This window comes from Sinocyclocheilus grahami, unplaced genomic scaffold (assembly GCF_001515645.1).
Source record: "Sinocyclocheilus grahami isolate Dianchi unplaced genomic scaffold, SAMN03320097.WGS_v1.1 scaffold1114.1, whole genome shotgun sequence".
Taxonomy (NCBI): Eukaryota; Metazoa; Chordata; class Actinopteri; order Cypriniformes; family Cyprinidae; genus Sinocyclocheilus; species Sinocyclocheilus grahami.
The window spans coordinates 226,771-246,619 of NW_015506293.1; the positions used below are offsets into that span (position 1 = coordinate 226,771).

The 19,849-nt window shown below is 37.8% G+C and overlaps 1 protein-coding gene across 1 annotated transcript in view; it reads left to right on the forward strand.

The window, feature by feature from the left end:
* Positions 1-19,849, forward strand: part of LOC107566929 (receptor-type tyrosine-protein phosphatase U-like) — a 233,092-nt gene that overhangs the window by 144,806 nt on the left and 68,437 nt on the right. The window contains exons 5-7 of the mRNA XM_016252505.1: positions 7,045-7,160; positions 10,565-10,739; positions 16,601-16,894. Coding sequence (XP_016107991.1) covers positions 7,045-7,160; positions 10,565-10,739; positions 16,601-16,894 — 585 coding nt within the window. The remainder of the gene's footprint in view (positions 1-7,044; positions 7,161-10,564; positions 10,740-16,600; positions 16,895-19,849) is intronic.

A 19,849-nucleotide genomic window follows, 5' to 3' on the forward strand; every position in this document is an offset into this window, starting at 1 on the left:
GGGAGAGTAGAAATCCTTTAAACTTCCCTAATCCAGCAGAGCTAGACATTTGATTTAATATGCCGACTGAAGACTGGAAGTTAATGTTGTAATTGTTAGTAGTAAAGACCGGTTTTTATTCAAATATTTTTATGTATGACTTACAGAAATGGTAGAACTGGTTGTCATGCGATTAATTTTTTTGTATTTTGTTTTCATTTTTGGTGATTTGTGTCAGATTTTAAGGGATGAATCATTTGTATCATTTCTTTTTCACCAACCACCTATAATTTAGTTTAAAAAGGTGCTAATGTACTGCAAATCATTGTCATTCTTTTCAGCTTTTTAGACTTAGCCTTATTAAAGTAAAATTTTCTTGAAAGAATTCATACTTTTTGATTCATCAAAGATGCATAAATCTTATTCAAAGGTGACAGTAAGGTCATTTATGTTATAAAAGATTTTTTTCAAATAAATTCTGTTCTATAGAACTTTATTTATGAAAGAATCCTGAAAAATCATGGTTTCCACAAACATTTTAAGCAGCACAACTATTTTCAACATTGATAATAATAATAAATGTTTCTTGAGCACCAAATCAGCATATTACTATATTAGGGCTGTCAATAGATTAAAATGTTTTATCTAATTAATCACACCCTTCATGAAATTAAGCATAGACCATTTATCTTGTTTCAAAACAAAACAGCAAAGTAAACCAAAAGATTGAAGGGTGATTCTCAAAAATCTGTATATTTAAGCTTTTTCAAGATCAATTTAGATGTCTTTCCAAAAAAGGACTCCAAAAGGACACCAAAGAACCAAATGATATAATGAGCCCATTTAAGCACATATGAAAGAAAAAAAATCTGACTTGTATAGTAAGTGTACAGTGCAACAGCAAAGAGCTTTTTTTACATTTTAGAGAAGTTAAGCTGCAATACCGAACAGGACCACATAGTGATGACAAAAAAATCAATCTGATTGAAAACAATGTGAATGTAGGCTACGGAAATATCTGTGCCTGTGCATAAATACAATGTGCGATCAGTGCGTCAAAAGCACTCATACACGCATTATTATAACGGACTCACGCGTGCTTACTGTACGACTCCTGTACGCCACCGCAATCGTCTTTACCTTGATTGCAGTCTTCATCCATCAGAACTTTACTAGCGAGACTGGTTATCCAGTGGCGTCTCATCTGGCCATACAGCGGTGGGATGTTTTGACATTCCGTTCAGTCTGTACTTCACACAGCGCAAGTGACGTCACAGAATCACAGAATATGACACTGGAATGAATAATTCACTGAAAACGCAACGCGAGTCTCTGTTTTCTCTGCAATATCTGATGTAATCAGCCTGGTTTCCTTTATATTAGCACTGTTTTGGACGGATTGTTTGAATGCATTTGCTTACTGGATCATTGAACTGAAAACATTCCTGGAGTTTAGCAGCTTAAAATGATCTGATCGCAAGCAGAGAAGCAAAATTGGGTTAAAGGCTTAGAATAGAAATTGTACTTCAGTAATTTTGCGTTTATTGCGTTAAATTATTTTAACGCGTTAAGGATTGTAAAATTAATCACATGCGTTAACACGTTAACGTTGACAGCCCTAATATATATATATATATATATATATATATATATATGTAACATTTACTTGAACTTGTATTGATATTTTACAGTATTACTGTTTTACTGTATTGATTAAATAAATGCAGCCTTGGTGAGCATAAGACTGTTTTCTGCTGCAAGTAACATCAGAAAGCAGCTAGTAAATATGTCTATGTACATTTTCTATTGATCTTGGCATCATTCTTTTTAATCAAAAGATGATAAATGTTAGACAAGAGAGCTGTTAGCAGTCTTTTAAAGTGCATAGCATTTTGAGCTGATTCAGGTGTTTAGATCTCTAAATCTAGAGATTTAGAGGATAATGATGATATGCAATCTGAGTAAAGTACGCCAGATCGCAACACCGCTGAATGCTCCCTAACACCAAACACACAGAATCAACCTAAAATTCAAAAATTGGGAATTTGTCATGCATATTGCATTTTAGGCCATGGTTGTGTCTAATTTGCATAATTTCTGATTGAATAGTATGCTAGAACAATGCAGACTGCGTGTGTAAATAAATGACACAACGGGTGCAATTCATTCTTAGTGAATTCTCCCTTATCTGACTGGCTTTTATTAAAACAAGCTGCCTCGTATGGTAACATGTATATTTATTTGAGAGTTGTGTGCCTTTTCTAAGCTAATTCAAAAGGCTCTGACAGCACAATTATCAGCTGTAATTGTTAGCGATGTGCTGAAATGCGTTTTAGTGACCAGCCGATAGGTATAGGTGGCACACTGCAGAGATGCGGTCTTTGCTCAAAAGTTAACAATCCTTTTCACAACCTCTGAGGGACATCTTAACGCTTTCAAGGCTTCATAAAACTGTAGTGGTATTTATACATATTTAAACAGAGAAAACTGACAAAGTACTATTAGATGGTAATAAAGTGCAATTCCGAACAAGCAAATCAACAGATGATGTGGTCATGAAAGCTCATCTCTGCTGAGTCTCCTAACACCCTCTTCCTTCGCCCCCCTCCCCACTTCCTGCAGGCGGCAGATGGCATCATCTAAGCCCCACTGTGCACATTAAATAATTAAAACTCTCATCAGGACCTGGACACACATTGTCAAGAGTGGCATTGTGCCAGACTGCGGAAATCACCATTTGGCAAGACAAGTCAAAAAGGAATGGAAGGCCAAAAGAACAGAAAGAGTGAGGGAGAAGATTTCTATGTGATTCAAGAGAGGGTGTGGTTTCTTTACTTTTTTATTCTCCACGCAGTTATGTTTTTTTCATTGCTTTAGCATTGTGGCGACTGCAATATGTGACCCTGGACCACAAAACCAGTCTTAAGTCGCTGGGGTATATTTGTAGCAATAATCAAAATGTTTTCTTTTATGCCAAACATCATTAGGATATTAAGTAAAGATCATGTTCCATGAAGATATTTTGTAAATTTCCTACTGTAAATATATTAAAACTTAATTTTTGATTAGTAATATGCATTGCTAAGAACTTAATTTGGACAACTTTAAAGGCAGTTTTTTTTTTGCACCCTCAGAGTTTCAAATAGTTGTATATTGGCCAAATAGTGTCCTATCCTAACAAACCATACATCAATGGAAAGCTTATTTATTCAGCTTCTAAAAATGGACTCTTATGACTGGTTTTGTACATATTATGACACATATATACTATTCAAAGACATTAGGATGCAAACATAATATTTTAAACCTATTCAATACTTTTGCTGCAACATGTAGATTCAGTCCCTTTTCATACTTTCTTACCTTGTGATTCATGTTGGCTCATAAAAACATGAATTGAGCATCACACAGTGGCATTTCCATCGGACATGTGGCCATCTGTGGACTACAAACAATGTAGGGCCTCTGCCTGGTTTTACAAAGAAGAGAAATAATACAAGCTCAGAGTGGATGTACAAAACAGCATTCTCTGTTATATCAGACCTCATAACCTGTTTATCTGCTTTGATTGACAGATTTTAGATGTGTGCAGTGTGGGTAGGTGGTTTACGGTGATTTTATATGCATCCTGCTCAAGCAGGAAGCTATTGCCAGAGTGGAGGAAAGCCCTGTGGTCACAGAAGGCAAAATGATTTAGAACTCCAACACAGGCCAAGACAGCCTTGTTATGAAACTTACGGTATGGGTGAAAGATCATTATGCTTCTTTTATCCAACCATTACTGCATCATAAGAAAATCAGCCAAAATTTTAACATTTACATTGAAGATTATGGAATGAAGCAACCTCGCAGACAAAAGCAATAATGGTTTCTTTGAAACTGTTATCATTAAAGGAACAGTTCACACAAAAAAGAAAATTTGCTGAAAATGTATTCTCCCTCAGGCCATCCAAGATGTAGATATAGAGAATGTAGATATAGATGTAGATGAACAGAACTTTATCATTACATAACTTGCTCACCAATGGAGCTTCTTCAGTGAATGGGTGCCGTCAGAATGAGAGTTGAAACAGCTGTTAAAAACGTCAAAGTCCACAGGTAATCCAAACAACCCCAATCCATCAGTTATGTCTTTACGTGTTTGTAATAAATCCATCAAGATGGTTTCAACTTTAAACTGGTGCTCTCAGCTAAAATACAAGTCCTCTATAATAGTGCTCTCTCCAGTGAAAAAGTCATATTGTCTGAATTAAGAGAGAAATATGCACAGAATAAGCACCGTTTACAAGCAAAAGCAGTTCTAAACAAATATGTTGGTGGATTATGATGCAAGAGGACAACAGATGGACCTTTTCCCTGGAGGGAGCATTATTATGGATTATGAACTGGTATTTTGGCCAGAAGTGATGTTTAAAGTTAAAATGCCTTAATGATGGATTTGCTTATTACAAACACACAGCTTTTTACTTCACAAGACGTTAATTGATGGTCGTGTGTATTACTTGTGGATTATTGTATTTTTATAAGCGGTTTAAACTGTCATTCTGATGGCACCCATTCACTGTAGATGATCCATTGGTCAGCAGGTGATGTAATGCTAAATTTCTTCAAATCTGTTCCGATGAAAAAACAAACTCACATACATCTTCGATAGAAATCAGCACATTTTCATTTTGTTTATTCCTCTATTCCTTAATTGTTTTATGGCCAGGCACAGATGTAGGATAGATTACAACTACAGTATGTGCATATCCAAAATATATTGAAACCATATCCAACTTTTTTCCCATGAGTTTGCATTTGAATCTTTTAAAAAAAACATTCAGTTGACTTGTCGGAGCATTGAAAGTGATTTTCATCACTTACCACGCAAATAGAAAATGTTCAGTAGTTCAAAATATTAAATTCTACATAAACCATACACTGTTTAAGTAACAGTCAAACTATCAGATGAGCAGGGATGGCTGCAGTTCCCCTAGGAACTCTTCGCTATCTGAGACTGAACAGTGCTAACAACCACATGAAGCAATTTATGTTGCCTGAGGGCCTTTTTACATCTGACACCCATTCAATGAACTGGTATACAGTATATATATTAAAAAAAAGAAATCTAAAAAGTTTCATTTATGCATCCACAACTAGAGCCTTTGCAAGCCAGATAGAATAGAGAAATGTTTATTTGTGTTTACTTTTTTAACTTTTGCTCATGGCCTCCTTGTTTTAGTAGACTTTCAGCACTTGAATGAGTGGTGTATCCTCTGCCACCACCAGCCTCTTAAATTGGTTTCTTTATGCAGTATATTTTGTAATATTAAGTGCAGAATATGTATGTAATGTCTTGACAGCACTATGTCTCTTCTTAGGGGTGTTTTTGTGCACATTACATTGCGCCTTGCAGCAATCCTGCACCTGTGTTTTCTCGTGGGGATCAATATAAAGTATTCTTTATCTATGCTATTTAATCTGTTTCTTTTTTTCTTTTTATCCTGTCTAATCCAGACTCTATATATTCAGTTACAAAAAAAATTCTTCAAATTTATAGATATGACTAAAGGATAAATTCAAAAGGCCATATTGCAGTTTAGTTGAACTGAGACCTTGCAAAAATCGATTATGTTTAAAGGGAGCTCAAAGTACCAAGAACCACGTATGCTGGAGGAAGATTATCTAGACCTTATTTTGTAGGGTACAAGTGTCTCACATACAGGCAAGGAAACACCCCATATGTGGAATTATTTCACAGTGATTAACTAGTCAATCAAAGTGGAACAAATCAACATTTCTGGCCACTAAGAGATCGCCTCCCTGCATTTGAAGTCCGCATGAAATGACATTCGCAATGCATTTTACCTCAGAAAAAAGATATGTTTGAGTATTTAAATAGAGAAATGTAGGGCTGGACTTGATTGGATCATAAAAAGAGGATGTTACGTACCAGAATGGAGCCAGCTGGTGCAGGCGCAGACTTGAAGAAAAGGAAAGTCTTTTCCCCGCTTATACAAGAAATATGTATTAAAAAAGTAAAGTAGGGCTGTCATGAAACTGCACAGGTACACAAAGGCTGAGGATCCAGACGCAAAATTTTTCCAAGTCTAAAAACAGGCAAAGGTCAAAACACGGGCAATCAGTCCAAACAAAAACACCCGTGTTGACTTTAAGCTGGTTGTACAGTGTAAAAGTTGGGTTAGTGGGTTAGTACCAGTGGACTATAGGGCCTTTCGCAGCGCTTTAGTTCCAGAACTAAATGTTCAGTACTAAAGTGCTGGGACGATTTTGCGCAAACTATTTCCCAGTACCATTTAAAGGGTTGCATTCGCACCGACAGTGTGTACTAAGAAGTAACGTAAGCTGGTCGACAGCGACGTCATTTGTGCGCGGCGTTCAACAACAGAAACAAAGAAGAACAACATTAACAACAGAAGGATGGAGGACGCTGTGATCGGAGCCGTTTTTGTTGTGTCTCGCGGGTTTCACAATAATGGACATGCAAAGTCGATGTATACGTAAAGCGATTGAAAGAACGGAAAGGAGGACTAAGAATCTCCAACAACAACTGGCAGTCCTACATTTGCTACAAGTGCCTGCACTTCAGCGTCCGTCCATCTATCGCTGTTCTCCATACTTGAGAAATAAGTTGAGGGTGAGGGTGAGGGTGTTTTCGTACACGTTTGGCCAATCAATGTCTACTTACGTCATGATTAGTACCAGTTGTGCTGGTTAGACCCTGCTCCGGAGTAGGAGCTAATTTGGTTCTCGAAAAAGGCAGTTTACAGCAGCCAATACTCCAGTCTTTGTTGCCACATGATCTTTAAAAAAAATCAAAATGTTTTGTGAAAACAATGATTTTAATTAAAAGAAATTTCAATAGATTATTTGAAGCAGAAATCTTCTGTAGAATTAAAAATGTCTTTAATTTCACTTTTGATTAATTGCTGAATAAAAGTATTAATTTCCTTTAAAAAAAAAAATTCTGATCACAAACTTTTCTGATCCCAAACTGTATGTTAATAAATGATTATTTGTATATTTTCTATTATACTGATCCCCTTACGTCTTTGTTTTCAGATAAAGCCCCTCATTTTTCCCGCCTGGGAGATGTGGAGGTCAATGCTGGACAAAATGCCACTTTCCAATGTGTGGCAGCTGGACGTCCCTCTGAAGCAGAGAAGTTTCTGTTGGAGGTGAGTATAGATTTATTTTTATTTATTTTATTTTTTTGTGAGAATAATCAGGTTTTGTCAAATTCAATAATAATTAGCTAAAGGCTGAGGTTGCCGTCTGTTGTGACTTGCTGTAAGTCAACAAAATTAACACCAAACGGGCTCAAGGCACCTGAATGTTAATTTTTAAAAGGGTAGTTTTTGTAAGGAAATTTTAGGAAAATTTTTGTTCAGATTGACTTTGTTCTTAAAACTACTCCTGTTCCTCAGATGAGATCAGAGAGGCCATGTTTATGAAATCAGAATTCATTCTCTTTGTCATTTAGTTAATTAGTCTACGTTTTACCCAAAACTTTTTGGTTACCAGTTTATATTAACGTTCAATCCTCAAAGCAAAGCCATATACAGCTAAACCGCTTCGCTGTCCGTTATATAACATAATTGTTCTGAGAGCATTTTTATGCTGTAACATTGTCTTCGGAAGAAGCATTTCACACTGCCTTCGGAGAGCTGAAGTTTCTGGCATCAAAGATGGATTGGAATTAAATCAAATGAGTGATTATGTCACATCAAGGTCAAGGACAGATGCCTGTGGTTGCAAGCTGTCACAGCAACATAAGATTCTGTAATAATCAATGTCCTCAATCCCTCTGAAGTGCTCATTCCTCCCCTAAACACAGCAGGCGATATATGACTCTATTGCTTCACTTCCGTTTTATATGGACGTTTTCTTACTTGTATATAATATATATTTTTTTTTATTGGCAGCTGTGGTCCATTACAGGATGACGTTTGGTGACCTGTATATTTTACAATGTATAACTGTCATTAAATGTCTGTTCGTGTCTGTACTTTTACAGGAAAATCTTTTTACAATTTAAATTAATATTTGCATTTATTTTTGTTTCATTTTAAAGGGGTCATATGATGCTTTTTTAAAGATCATTATTTTGTGTATTTGATGTAACAGAATATGTTGACATGCTTTAATGTTCAAAAAACACATTCTTTTTCAAATACTGTACATTATTGTAAATATATACAAACTGCCGTTCAAAGGTTTGAGGCAAGTTTTCTTTTTCTTTTTTGAAAGAAATTAATGCTTTTATTTAGCAATAATAAATTTAATTGATCAGTCTTTGTCTAATAAATGCAGTTATGATTTTGTATTCAGCAAAGAGTCAGAAAAAAAGGGGTCATAGTTTCGACAAAAATATCAAACAGCACAACTGTTTTCAACATTGATAAGAAATATAATACACGCAATCAGCATAATTAAATTAAAAAATATATTCCAATATAATATTTAAATTGTGAGCTAGTAATGTTCCACAAAAGTATTTATACTGTATTTTGATCTAATAAATGCAGCCTTAGTGAGCATTAGAGACATGTTTCAAAAACATTAAAGCTTATTAATCTTACAAACCCCAAACTTTTGAATGGTAGTGCATAAATAGTCAAACTGAAAAAAAATTAAAATTATATATATATATATTATTATTATTATTATTATTTTAGTGCATTTTTACTTTTTTCCTAATTACATTTGCTGTCATTTTTAACAACAGGTGTGCTAGCTAATACCAGACAAATACATGGTCAAATGCATATGTAATGCATGGCACGCTTAGTCTAAACAGATTGTTCACAGCTCTCTTATGTTTATCCTCCGTGTTTGCCTGTCTGGCAGTTCACTGAATGTGATTGCTAGGTTGAATAAAGACAGAGTGGCTTTCACAGATGATTGTATGTTTTGCTTTGTTTTTTGCGAACCTCAAATTTGCAACCATTGCCCACACATTACCCCTGCATTCAGGTCTGGTTTGTGTGGTCTTAAACCACATTGAAAGCCTAAACACTTTAGCAGCCCCATAATAAACAAACACACATAGTTGTGTAGCAGCCGCAGACCTCCTTCTTCCGTTAGTGCTTTCCGTTAGTGTGAGTGCACTCTCAGCGCTCATTTTGTGTCCTTGGTATTCAGAGAGGGGAAAAAGGGAATGCGTTGACGTCTTGGATGGGTGCTATTCACACCACTGTCTCGCTTAAATTACCTGAGCCGCAGTGAAAGGTTGCTGTTATCAAGTGTGGTTTTGTGTGAGAGACGTGTATGGTTCCTCACAAAACTCCACATAGCAATTCCTGGTACTCAGTGATGTGCAAGACTTTCAAGACTTATTTATTTTTGGTCCTTATTCAGATGAATCATACTTTGGTGTCCAATATTGATGGCTCATCTTTCAAAATAAACTGAAGCTCTTCACTGTCATTAATGATGAATGAAATTGCGTCATTGCTGCACTTACAGTAGTATATGAAATGTTTATTTAGTCAGATTTTAAATGCAAATATTGCCATTTATTGCAATAAATGGCAATATTTGCATTTAAAATATTGCCATTTATTGCAAACCCATGAGATGTTCGTGCTGCTCTTTTCTATACAATGCAAGTGAATAGTGAAGTTATTTTAGTATTGTTTATATACAGTTATAGTACTTTTAATATTTTCAATTAGATTTTTTTTTTATATTTTAAATTCAGTTTTCGTTTCTATTTATCTTTAGCTTATTTTTAGTAATTCTGGTATTTGACCTTATTTCATTTAGTTTCCAAGGCTAATTCTAATTGAAGAGAAGGTTTTTCATCTGACATCATTATTTGTATTTTGTTTTATTTCAGTTAACAAACACTTTTTAACAGTTTTAGTTAGCAATAACAACACTGCTGTCAAGCTCCAAAAATAAAAAAATAAAAAATAATAATTAAATAAATACAAAAAATGTAGCCCACTAGAAAAAAAAGTAGAAAAAACGTGTGAGGGAAGATAAAGTCCAACTTCCGGTTCACACGCAAAGTTGTTCACTGAAAATGTTCCATCAACGTGCCATCATAATGTATCTCCTTTGCTGCAGTTCTTTTATCTCATTCATGCCATTTTAAATATATGATTTAAGTATATGCTTAAATTTTGCACTTTGTTATCAATTATGGGGCACATACAAACTTTTGATGTTTTCACCATTGATTTTCAGAGAACAACTACTTAAATGTAGGTCTGTTTCTCACATGCAACTATGAGAAGACTTAATATGGACTATTTCTATGATGGTTTTATAGTGTTTTTGTCCTTTTTGCAGCTTGACAGCCTGTCACTATGATATATGTGTGTACATTTAGCGCAGAATTGATAACTTCATGATCAAGAAGTAATATAATTGGGCAAATGCAATTTAGTGCTGTTTTGGCTGAGTATTTGTGTCCTGAGCTTAATGACAAATGACTCTATCCCTCCAGAAATTCTGTTGCCGCTACGACTAGCATCCAGAAAATTGCATTGTGCATTCAGTGTTTATAAGTACTTGGCAGCGTGTGCTTGGTGATTAGGCTATAGCGTGTTTTCATGTTCTTCTTCTTTTCTAGCGTCACAATGGTGAAGTGTCTTCAGGTGGTTCTGTCAAGCACTTAGGCCGCAACCGCTTCTCAGTGTCTTTTCAACTGGAGGACGTCCAGAAGCCAGAGCAGGACCTCTACCGCTGCGTCACGCAGTCCTCCAGAGGCTCAGGCGTCTCCAACTTTGCTGAACTCATCGTCAAAGGTGAAGAGCATATTTTCTTTCCTTCTTCTTGTCCTTTCTACTGCCCATAATGTGCACATCACAAGAGAATGGAATTCTGGCTAAATCCATGTCATTGTATTCTTTTTTCATTATAGCCTTGCATTCTCACATCTTATGCTCTTTTGTCCTGAAATTGTCAGTTTAGTAAGAAGAATGTACAGTATGTGTGGACTGTTGTTGTAGCAGGCTTTTGCTGGCAAATGGTATTTAGGAAAGCTTAAAGTATGACAATTCTGACTTTATTTACTCCACCTTAACTAATGCCAAACCTCTATGCTCTAATTTTTGTTTGTTCAGTGCAAATAAATATATATATATATATATATATTTTTTTTTTTTTTTTTTGAGCTTGACAGCTTGTGGTCACTATAAACTATTGAAAAGTCCTGTTACATGATGTGGCGATTAATTAATCAAATTAATTTCATATTACATTTGGCTGTGAAAATACCTCCAAAAGATCATTTCAAGCCAGTATTATGTTAAATGAGAAAAGTATCAAGTAGACATTACAAAAAGTAGCTTTAGAAATAAATAAATTGTAAAATGTATTACACATAAACGTTTAGGCTACAACGGCTAAAACCATAACTAACATAAACTATGGAACATAAAAGAAGATGATTTGACAAACATCTCAGTATTTTTTATTCATATGAAAGTCATTGTTAACATTGTTAATGTTAACCTTTAAGGGTTTTTTTTTTGGAAATGAAATAATACTCTAAATTAGAAACTAAAACGGTAAATGTCTATGAATAAATCATTGAGTCATTCATTCATGTATTCGATTTGTTCAAACGTCTGATTCAATCAGGAATGATGTAAATGGCTCTCTTTATGAATGGACCACTGAATCAATGGTTCACACGATTCGTTCAAAATGCAGATTCATTCAGAAACGAATCGCCACTGTGTTGTTAAAGGGGTCATATGATGTTGCTAAAAAGAACATTATTTTGTGTATTTGGTGTAATGAAATGTGTTTATGTGGTTTAAGGTTAAAAAAACACAGTATTTTCCACATACTGTACATTACTGTTTCTCCTCTATGCCCCGCCTTTCTGAAACACGTCGATTTTTACAAAGCTCATCGTTTCGAAAAGCGAGGTGTGCTCTGATTGGTCAGCTATCCAGTGCGTTGTGATTGGCCGAATACCTCAAGCGTGTGATGGAAATGTTACACCCCTTACTTGATGCCGTGTGATACGTGACCAATAAAACCCATTACAAACGAGGCATTTGTAGCATCCAGTGGGGACATAATTACTGATTATAATGACTTATACTGTCTTTTTACGCGCCACGTAAACATAATACCATGTCTGCATTTGTGATCGGAGAAACGACAAACACATCCCTTTTCTTTCTCAATTGTTTCCCTTCACCTAAGCCATAAGCAACTGCGTTTACAAGAATACTTGCAGAGCACAGTATTTCAGGCACAAATAGACGCAGAAGTGAACAGAATTCAGTGTTCACGTGCATCTGCGTGGCTCTCACCGTGTCGACACCGGACGCGAGCGGCGCGACGCGACAAAATACAATGAACCCATTATGATCAGTGATGCTGTCAGTCTACTCTGGATGTGGTGCGGCACGAAAAATCCCCGACAGTAAACTGAGTTCAAAGTTCAAATGTTTGGCAGCGGTCGCTTTGTAACGTCCAGTGTAGACAGACTTTGGGGCCGTTCACATGTCGTGCCTAAAACGCGTGGGAAAATGCAAATGTAGACACAGTGTCTGTGTGTGTGCAAAGAAAACAATCAGTATAAATATAACGATCAGTAGCCTATACTAAACATCGCACATCCTGCGATGTGACTATCGCAGATGCCCACATCGCAATATTGATGCTGAAACGATATATCGTGCAGCCCTAGTTTGAATCATCAGTGGCAAATAGGGAGGTAGGGAAGTCGTGGCCTAATGGTTAGAGAGTCGGACTCATAACCCAAAGGTTGTGGGTTCGAGTCTCGTACCGGCAGGGATTGTAGGTGGGGGGAGTGAATGTACAGCGCTCTCTCCCACCTTCAATACCACAGCAAGGTGCCCTTGAGCAAGGCACCGAACCCCCAACTGCTCCCCGGGCGCCGCAGCATAAATGGCTGCCCACTGCTCCGGGTGTGTGTTCATGGTTTGTGTGTGTTCACTGCTGTGTGTGTGCACTTTGGATGGGTAAATGCAGAGCACTAATTCCGAGTATGGGTCACCATACTTGGCCACATGTCACTTCACTTCACTTAAATCCTTTATATATGAAAACATACTTACAGGCTGTGAGTCCGCATTATTTGTCAGAACACCGGCACTGTAGGCTACTCTCCCAGGAAACAGTCCTTGTCCTTCGTAAAATGTGCTGCACACATCTGAATATTTGGGTTGAACTGTTCTGGAACAGTGTTGTAAATACAACTTAACCACTGATTTCTAGTTGTGTCCTCTTTTGGAAGACCAAACAAAGTAGTTTCGCTTTCCCCACGAAACACAGCATCTACGCGGCATGGCGGCGGCGGTAACAATACTACAGCAAGAATAAAAGTTACGCCTTCTTTTTTTGCGTGAACATTTGGGCGGTGTTATGCAAATCTTCCCACACAGTGATGTAGACATGTGGGGGCGAGTTTAAACGAGGCGTTTTAGGAGGACATGGACTTTTATAAAGAATTTTATAAAGTCTTAACTTTTATAAAGAATATCTCTTTGGGTTTGAGACTTTAGTCTTTGCAACTTTAGGGATCTTATCTATTCACGAACAGCTTGTAACACTCCGAAGAGAAAGGAAAACTTGAAATCACATCATATGACCACTTTAAGAGACACACAGCAGTTCTGCTGTGGCTTTATAGGTAATATTGGCAAAAGTGAGCAAAAACAGAAAATATTGTGTTTAAAATATAACGCAATATTAACTCCTTATTTACTGAACTGTTGTATAAAATCACATTTGCACTCGTGCTATTCGGGACAAAAACAGCGCTCTTGTGATATCATATGACATAAATATGAGACAAAAACTCATACAGGGGAATGTTTGCCCCAATATCTTGAATTTTAGGGGCATATAACTGCTTTTATGGACTACATCACGCAGTGAGTTGTTGTCCTGCATCATGTTTGTCAACAGTCAACTGTATGAAACGTAAGATGACATACAGGTCTGGGTTATTTTTCCATGACTAATTAATTAAATTAACACATTAAATTGACATCCCTGATTTGTATTTATAGTATATACAGTATGGGGGGGGGGGGTTTGGTAGTACTTGAACATAATAATAATCATGATGATTCAGGGATTTCTTTAACATCATATTTGACCAAAGCAAACCTCCCCACTTGTCATTTCAACCATATAACTTGACATCTGCCCATAAGCCTGCAGTGGCAGCTTTCAGTGTCCACCTTTAAACCCTGGTCAGATTGATATCCCCTAAGCAAAAGGAAAAGTCAGGGGTGGAACAAGAATAGGGATGGATGGAGCCACGTGGGTTATTCAGCATCCGTCCTCAAGGCGTACTGAAAGAGGTTATGAGACAGCACCATGCTAATCCTATTGATAGATGTAGCAGCACGGATTACGGTGAGTTTAGAAATACAGCTTTACTGTATGCAACAATATGACCTAGAATCACAGCATTATAAACCTTCAGGCTGGTTTCTTTAAATGCCGTCATGACAAACCAGAAATGAAAAATCACAGGTAATACCCTCAGAGATCCTAAAAGAGAAACTTCTAGTTGTTCAATTATTTGTACTCCCTCACACTGTTTATTTTTTAACCCTGAAGCACCTACAGCAAAGCATTTTGCTTTCTTCACACCTAAATCACAGAATAAAATGTGGAGTCTTTTCAAGATTATCTTCATTCAGACGTGATCCGAAAGTGGTTTACTTGTAGGTTTACTTAGTTTTTTTTAACCAGTTGTGAACATAGAAGATGAGCGTCATCTCTTTTCTTTTCTTTTCTTTAAATTGTTTAGTTTCATTTGTTTTTTATTACATTTTTATTGCATTTAGTATGTTTTTATTTTTTTAAATTTTTTTTTGCAATCTGAATTCTTCTCTCCTAAGAAAAATCGCCCTTGTTGTATAGGTAGCACTTCTTTTCCCAGCAAATAACCTTCTAATTTGCATGGTTTTCTTGATAAAGCGATTGGATAAGAGTGCCTGCTAAATGCCTTAAATGTAACTATATTCCGGGTTAAAACTGTTAATGTTCTCTAGATCTTGTCATCAAATTCAAAACTCATTTAACATGCACTGTTTCTAGTAGACTGACTAATCAAATGTTCAGGAAAGTGCTCGATACAAAGCACTTGCTCTTGTGGCACTTGTCACACTGACTCATTACAACTTCATCATTATATTTTTACCAAAGCTGTAGGCATAATCCACTTGGGAACATCGCAATATGAAGCATAACTTATAATGAGACCCGGTGCACCTGTGTCTCAATGTTAGAGAGCTTTAAAGCCATTTCAGACTATAGCTGCATTCCCTCTGCAGCATGTTATTGGCATTGCTTCTTGATGGCTTTTACTTCAACAGGAGGTCCTATTTAAAAAGCATTACTGCACCTGAGTTAAGCACGGCAGATTGGCCCCACCAGACGAGTCCATAAAGCTATAGGCCCACATGCTTGCACGGCAGCGTTGACGCAAGCTCATTACGTTCACCTTAGTTTTCCCTTCCCTTCGCTCTGATCTTCTCCTTGTCTTTTCCAAACTGCCCTCCCACGCTTGCCCCCACTAACGAGAGGCTAATCAGTCCTTTAATTAGCTTGATCAACTCATTTCACAACTCAATAGATTACATAGCAACAGGGCTAATGCAGAGGAGCCAGAGGGCTAATGAGAATTGTTCTCAGTCAGTCAGTAGGGTTCAGATCTGTTTTTCGCAGTGACTCTGAACTCTACTCTGGCGAAAGAAGCTTTCTCAGGGTGAAATTAATCATCTGCCCTAACCAACACTGGATAGAGGGAGAATCGCAGAGACGGCCCGTTATTATGTCTCTTCGCATATGAAAGCAGAATCTAAGTTGTCTTTATATTATTTTCTGAGCCATTCTCTGACAGACAAGATGAGTTTTTTATTCCCTGCCATCTCTTATCCCTCCCAGGAGAGGCGTTCTCTGTCCCTAGCTGGATATTTGCCATCTGCAGCTGGCCCTGAGAGAGAAAGCTTTCAGACACAGCAGACCCGAAGATCAGTCATGGGAAAAATCAGCACTGATATCTTTTCATTCATTGGACCCCTCGCTTGCACCCTTCCAAATCGATTTCTTTCACTAATTATTTGATAACTCAAGACCCTTTGAAGTTCTAGTCATTAGTCAGGGTTTAAATATGTATCTAAAAATATTTTATACCTTGCAAATCAAATGTAAGATTTTTTTCCCCCATGTGACTGTGGCTACTGTGTAGCTGCCCTCCAAGTTCCTCAGGGGGCCATATATAAAAATCTCACACTAAATAGCATGACCTTGTATCCAACGTTCTTCCATAGTCCACACTTCTGTTGGTTTACTTATAGCTCTCCCTCGAGGACTTGAAAGAACCAGCTATTGGAGACTTAATGTGCTTGGCCAGATTGGTATTTTAACCCTTGAACCTTGTGTTTTTAAGTTGTACAATTTTGAACTGCAAATGTTCTCTCACCTCATGTCAGCAGTGTCTGATCAAGATAAGCTTAAAAACTAGGTAAAAGAGATTCAGGTTAGAACACATTGAAGTTTTTCGTGTATTTCTCCCGGGCTTGAAAAGGGCTAAAATATGAACATGTTTTCTTCATTCCCTGAATAGATTTTTACCATCATCTCCTTTCTTTCTCTGTCACAGTTCCCCCATCTCCCATTGCTCCACCCCAGCTGTTGAGAGCGGGCTCCACGTATTTGATCATTCAACTAAACACAAACTCCATTCTGGGTGATGGCCCCATCATCCGTCGGGAAATCGAATATCGGGCCAGCCAGGCACCTTGGTCGGAGATCCTTGGAGTTAACATGGTTACCTATAAGCTCTGGCACCTGGATTCAGATACAGAGTACCATATCAGTGTGCTGCTCACCCGGCCGGGTGAGGGTGGGACCGGGCCACCCGGACCACCCCTCATCAGCAGAACCAAGTGTGCCGGTAAGTGACCAGAAAACTTCAGTCCATTAAAAAATATTTTGATGTTGGATGAGAAATGTTTGAGTTTATATTGAAATTTCTAACTCAAAATGATTAAGTTGCTCTTCATTTAATATTGTTGTGTAGGATGAAACAATTAAGAGTTTTTGACTCTACTAAAGCATAAAAATACCATAATATGTTTGCAGATAGTTAAGAAACATGCCAAGTTAACATACTTGTTTATCTGAAAAACAATGCTACAGTCAGTTATTCTCCTTTGAAAATGTGCGTTCCAGGCCGGAATGTCGGTCTCTGTTTTGGTTTGCGAAACCCGCCCACTGCCAGTTTACCCAATTGTATTTCGTCACCCTGGGTTGCCAGTTGGCAGAAAACACAGCGTATTTCATTTCATTCATCGTCAAGTGCGCTCGCTCCTGTTGGTGTCGTCAATCTGGCAACCTGCTGTGTGCCTCAAGTCTGAGGAGGAGTGGCCGGGTGAAAAAAACCCTCTCCAATATTTAGAATTTTGACTGCAATACCTAGTTCAACCACTCGGTGTCAATCCTACATGCAGCACCTTTAATGAACAAACAGCATGTGAAGTTGGTCAAGTGTTTAATGCCAGTTCATTAATATATCCGACTCAATTTTTGAAAAGGGGATGATCATTTGATGAACCGAAACTGCGGGCATCTCTTCTGTGGCACATTCTTGTGCCTGTCAAAACAGTGAGGGGTGCAGTAATACATGGTTCTACCTGCAAATGAGAGTCTCTGCCATGTCCAGCTGTTTCGGTACTGGAAAGGGTGTGATTGATCCTGTTTTTATCTGAGTGAAAACGAGAGTGAGGATTCGACCCAGACCTGGTCAACATTGTAATAGTCACCACTTAACATCACATCCTCTTCAAACACACATGCTATCACACAAATCACTGCCTGCCTTTTAAAATGACAAATACAATCATTCCCAGCTTGTTCCTGAGACCAGACACACCTACCATTCATCAGCAAGCAAGACGAAGAGAGGCAGTCAGGTGAAAAAGGGAGTGCGGAAGAGCATGACAACACAGGAGGCTTTAGAATGGAAAAAAGACATCAGCAGATAAGACGAGAGAGTCGGAGCGAGAAAGATTCGTCTGTGAGTCAGGTTGAGGCGCGTTTTTGTCTTAAACAGCTTTTGTCTCTAAAAGAAAGGCGGAGAAAATGAGGAGCAGACGTTCACGCTAAACATTTCCCACTGTTTCCATTTCCTCTTCCACATTAAGTCTAGATTGAAATTCTTCTTTAAATGGAGTATTTACATCATATTCCCAGTGGTGCCTCACTGCACATGAATATTGGGGCTGTTTAAGCTGCTGTCATATTTGCTGAACTGTTGAAGATGTAATTTTGACTCAATAGAAGAACATCAGTGGAAGTGGAAGTAAAATTAGGTTTTCCATACTCCACTCGTGCTCAAATCTCCTGTGTATTCTGCCGTCATCTGAATAGAAATTGAAGATATAATTGAGTGCTTGGAGAAGTGTGCTAGTGGGAACGCCATGTTGTGTCAGAGGCTATGAAGTTTTGATTTGTTTGACAGCGCTTGCTCACACACATGCATACACTCGAAAGTTCGCTGTGATGATTTATTAATCACGGTTGAAAGGGGTTAGCGTTTACAGTCATGTGACTCCAGAGAGCTCACAAAAATTAGGCCTTAGCTGCTGCTGCTGCAGGACAAGATGTTTGTTTTGTAACATCATCTGCAATAGGTTTTATTCGACATTTTGTCTTTCACTGAATTTGATGGATTTATGGTTCTTTACTAAATGCATTAGCTTCATCTATCAAAGGAGGGACATTTTATTGTTCAGAGGTCTGGTCAAGAGACTTAATGGAGCTCTCAAGTGTGTTTCACTTAAAGGTAAATGTACATTCTGTCATCATTTACTCACCCTCATGTCGATCCATACCTGAAAAATATTTTTTTGTCCATTCAATGAAAGTATTGGTTACTTGGGTATCATACATCACCCCAAAACATCACAAACCCCCACCGGTCACATTTTCTCCCTGATTCTTTTTTTTTTCCTTTTTGGATAGAGAGTAGTGTCAGCTCATCTGTCTTCATCCAGTAGGTGAATCCACTTCCTCCATTACAAAGGTGACTGTGATTATCTTCTCTGGCTCCATCAAAATGCCCTCCATCTGGGGATGCCATTAACTCCTGTACACAGACCCGATGCTGACAATCTTCCCTTGTTGATATATCCCTTGCTGGCATCTGACTAGATCTTATTAGTTTATTTGTTTGTGTAGTTAGGCTCACCTTATATGGTTTCTCTCTCCTAGCAGCTCATTTCCTTTTTTTCACTGCAAGAGCGTTAGATACTTCCAGGACCTTGGGTGACTTCTCCTCCAAAAAACTAGAGGAAAGTGAAATGAATGATGAGATGACTAGGTTGTTTCTGGCTGCAACTGAAGATTGCATCCTGGTGCACTGCTCTAGGTAGTGACCTACATAAAAATGATGAAAGCAGGCACAGTCCTGTGGGCACAACCAGGGAACCAGTGGACATTTCGCCGAACACAGCCAGGTGTGCTTGATGAGGGGTTGTTGTGATTAGGAGCAGGACTTGATATGAAGGAACGTTCCTCAGAGGTGAGCGAGATTAGAAAGGGGAAAAAGATGGAAGAATGGAACAAGCATTGCACTTCTGCCACAGACTGGTTCACAGATGGACCTCCACCTGCTGCTGGGTCTCTTTAGGTGTTCATCGGAGTGAGTTATACTCTGGATTGTAATGAGGTTAAGGTACGGTGCCCCCAAAGATGCAAATTTTATCATCATTTACTCACCCTTGTGTCATTCCAAACCTGTATGACTTTCTTCTTCAGAACACATAAAATAGAAGTCGATGGGGTCCAGTGTTGTTTTGGACCCCATTGACTTTTATTGTATGGACAAAAACATTTAAACATTCTTCAA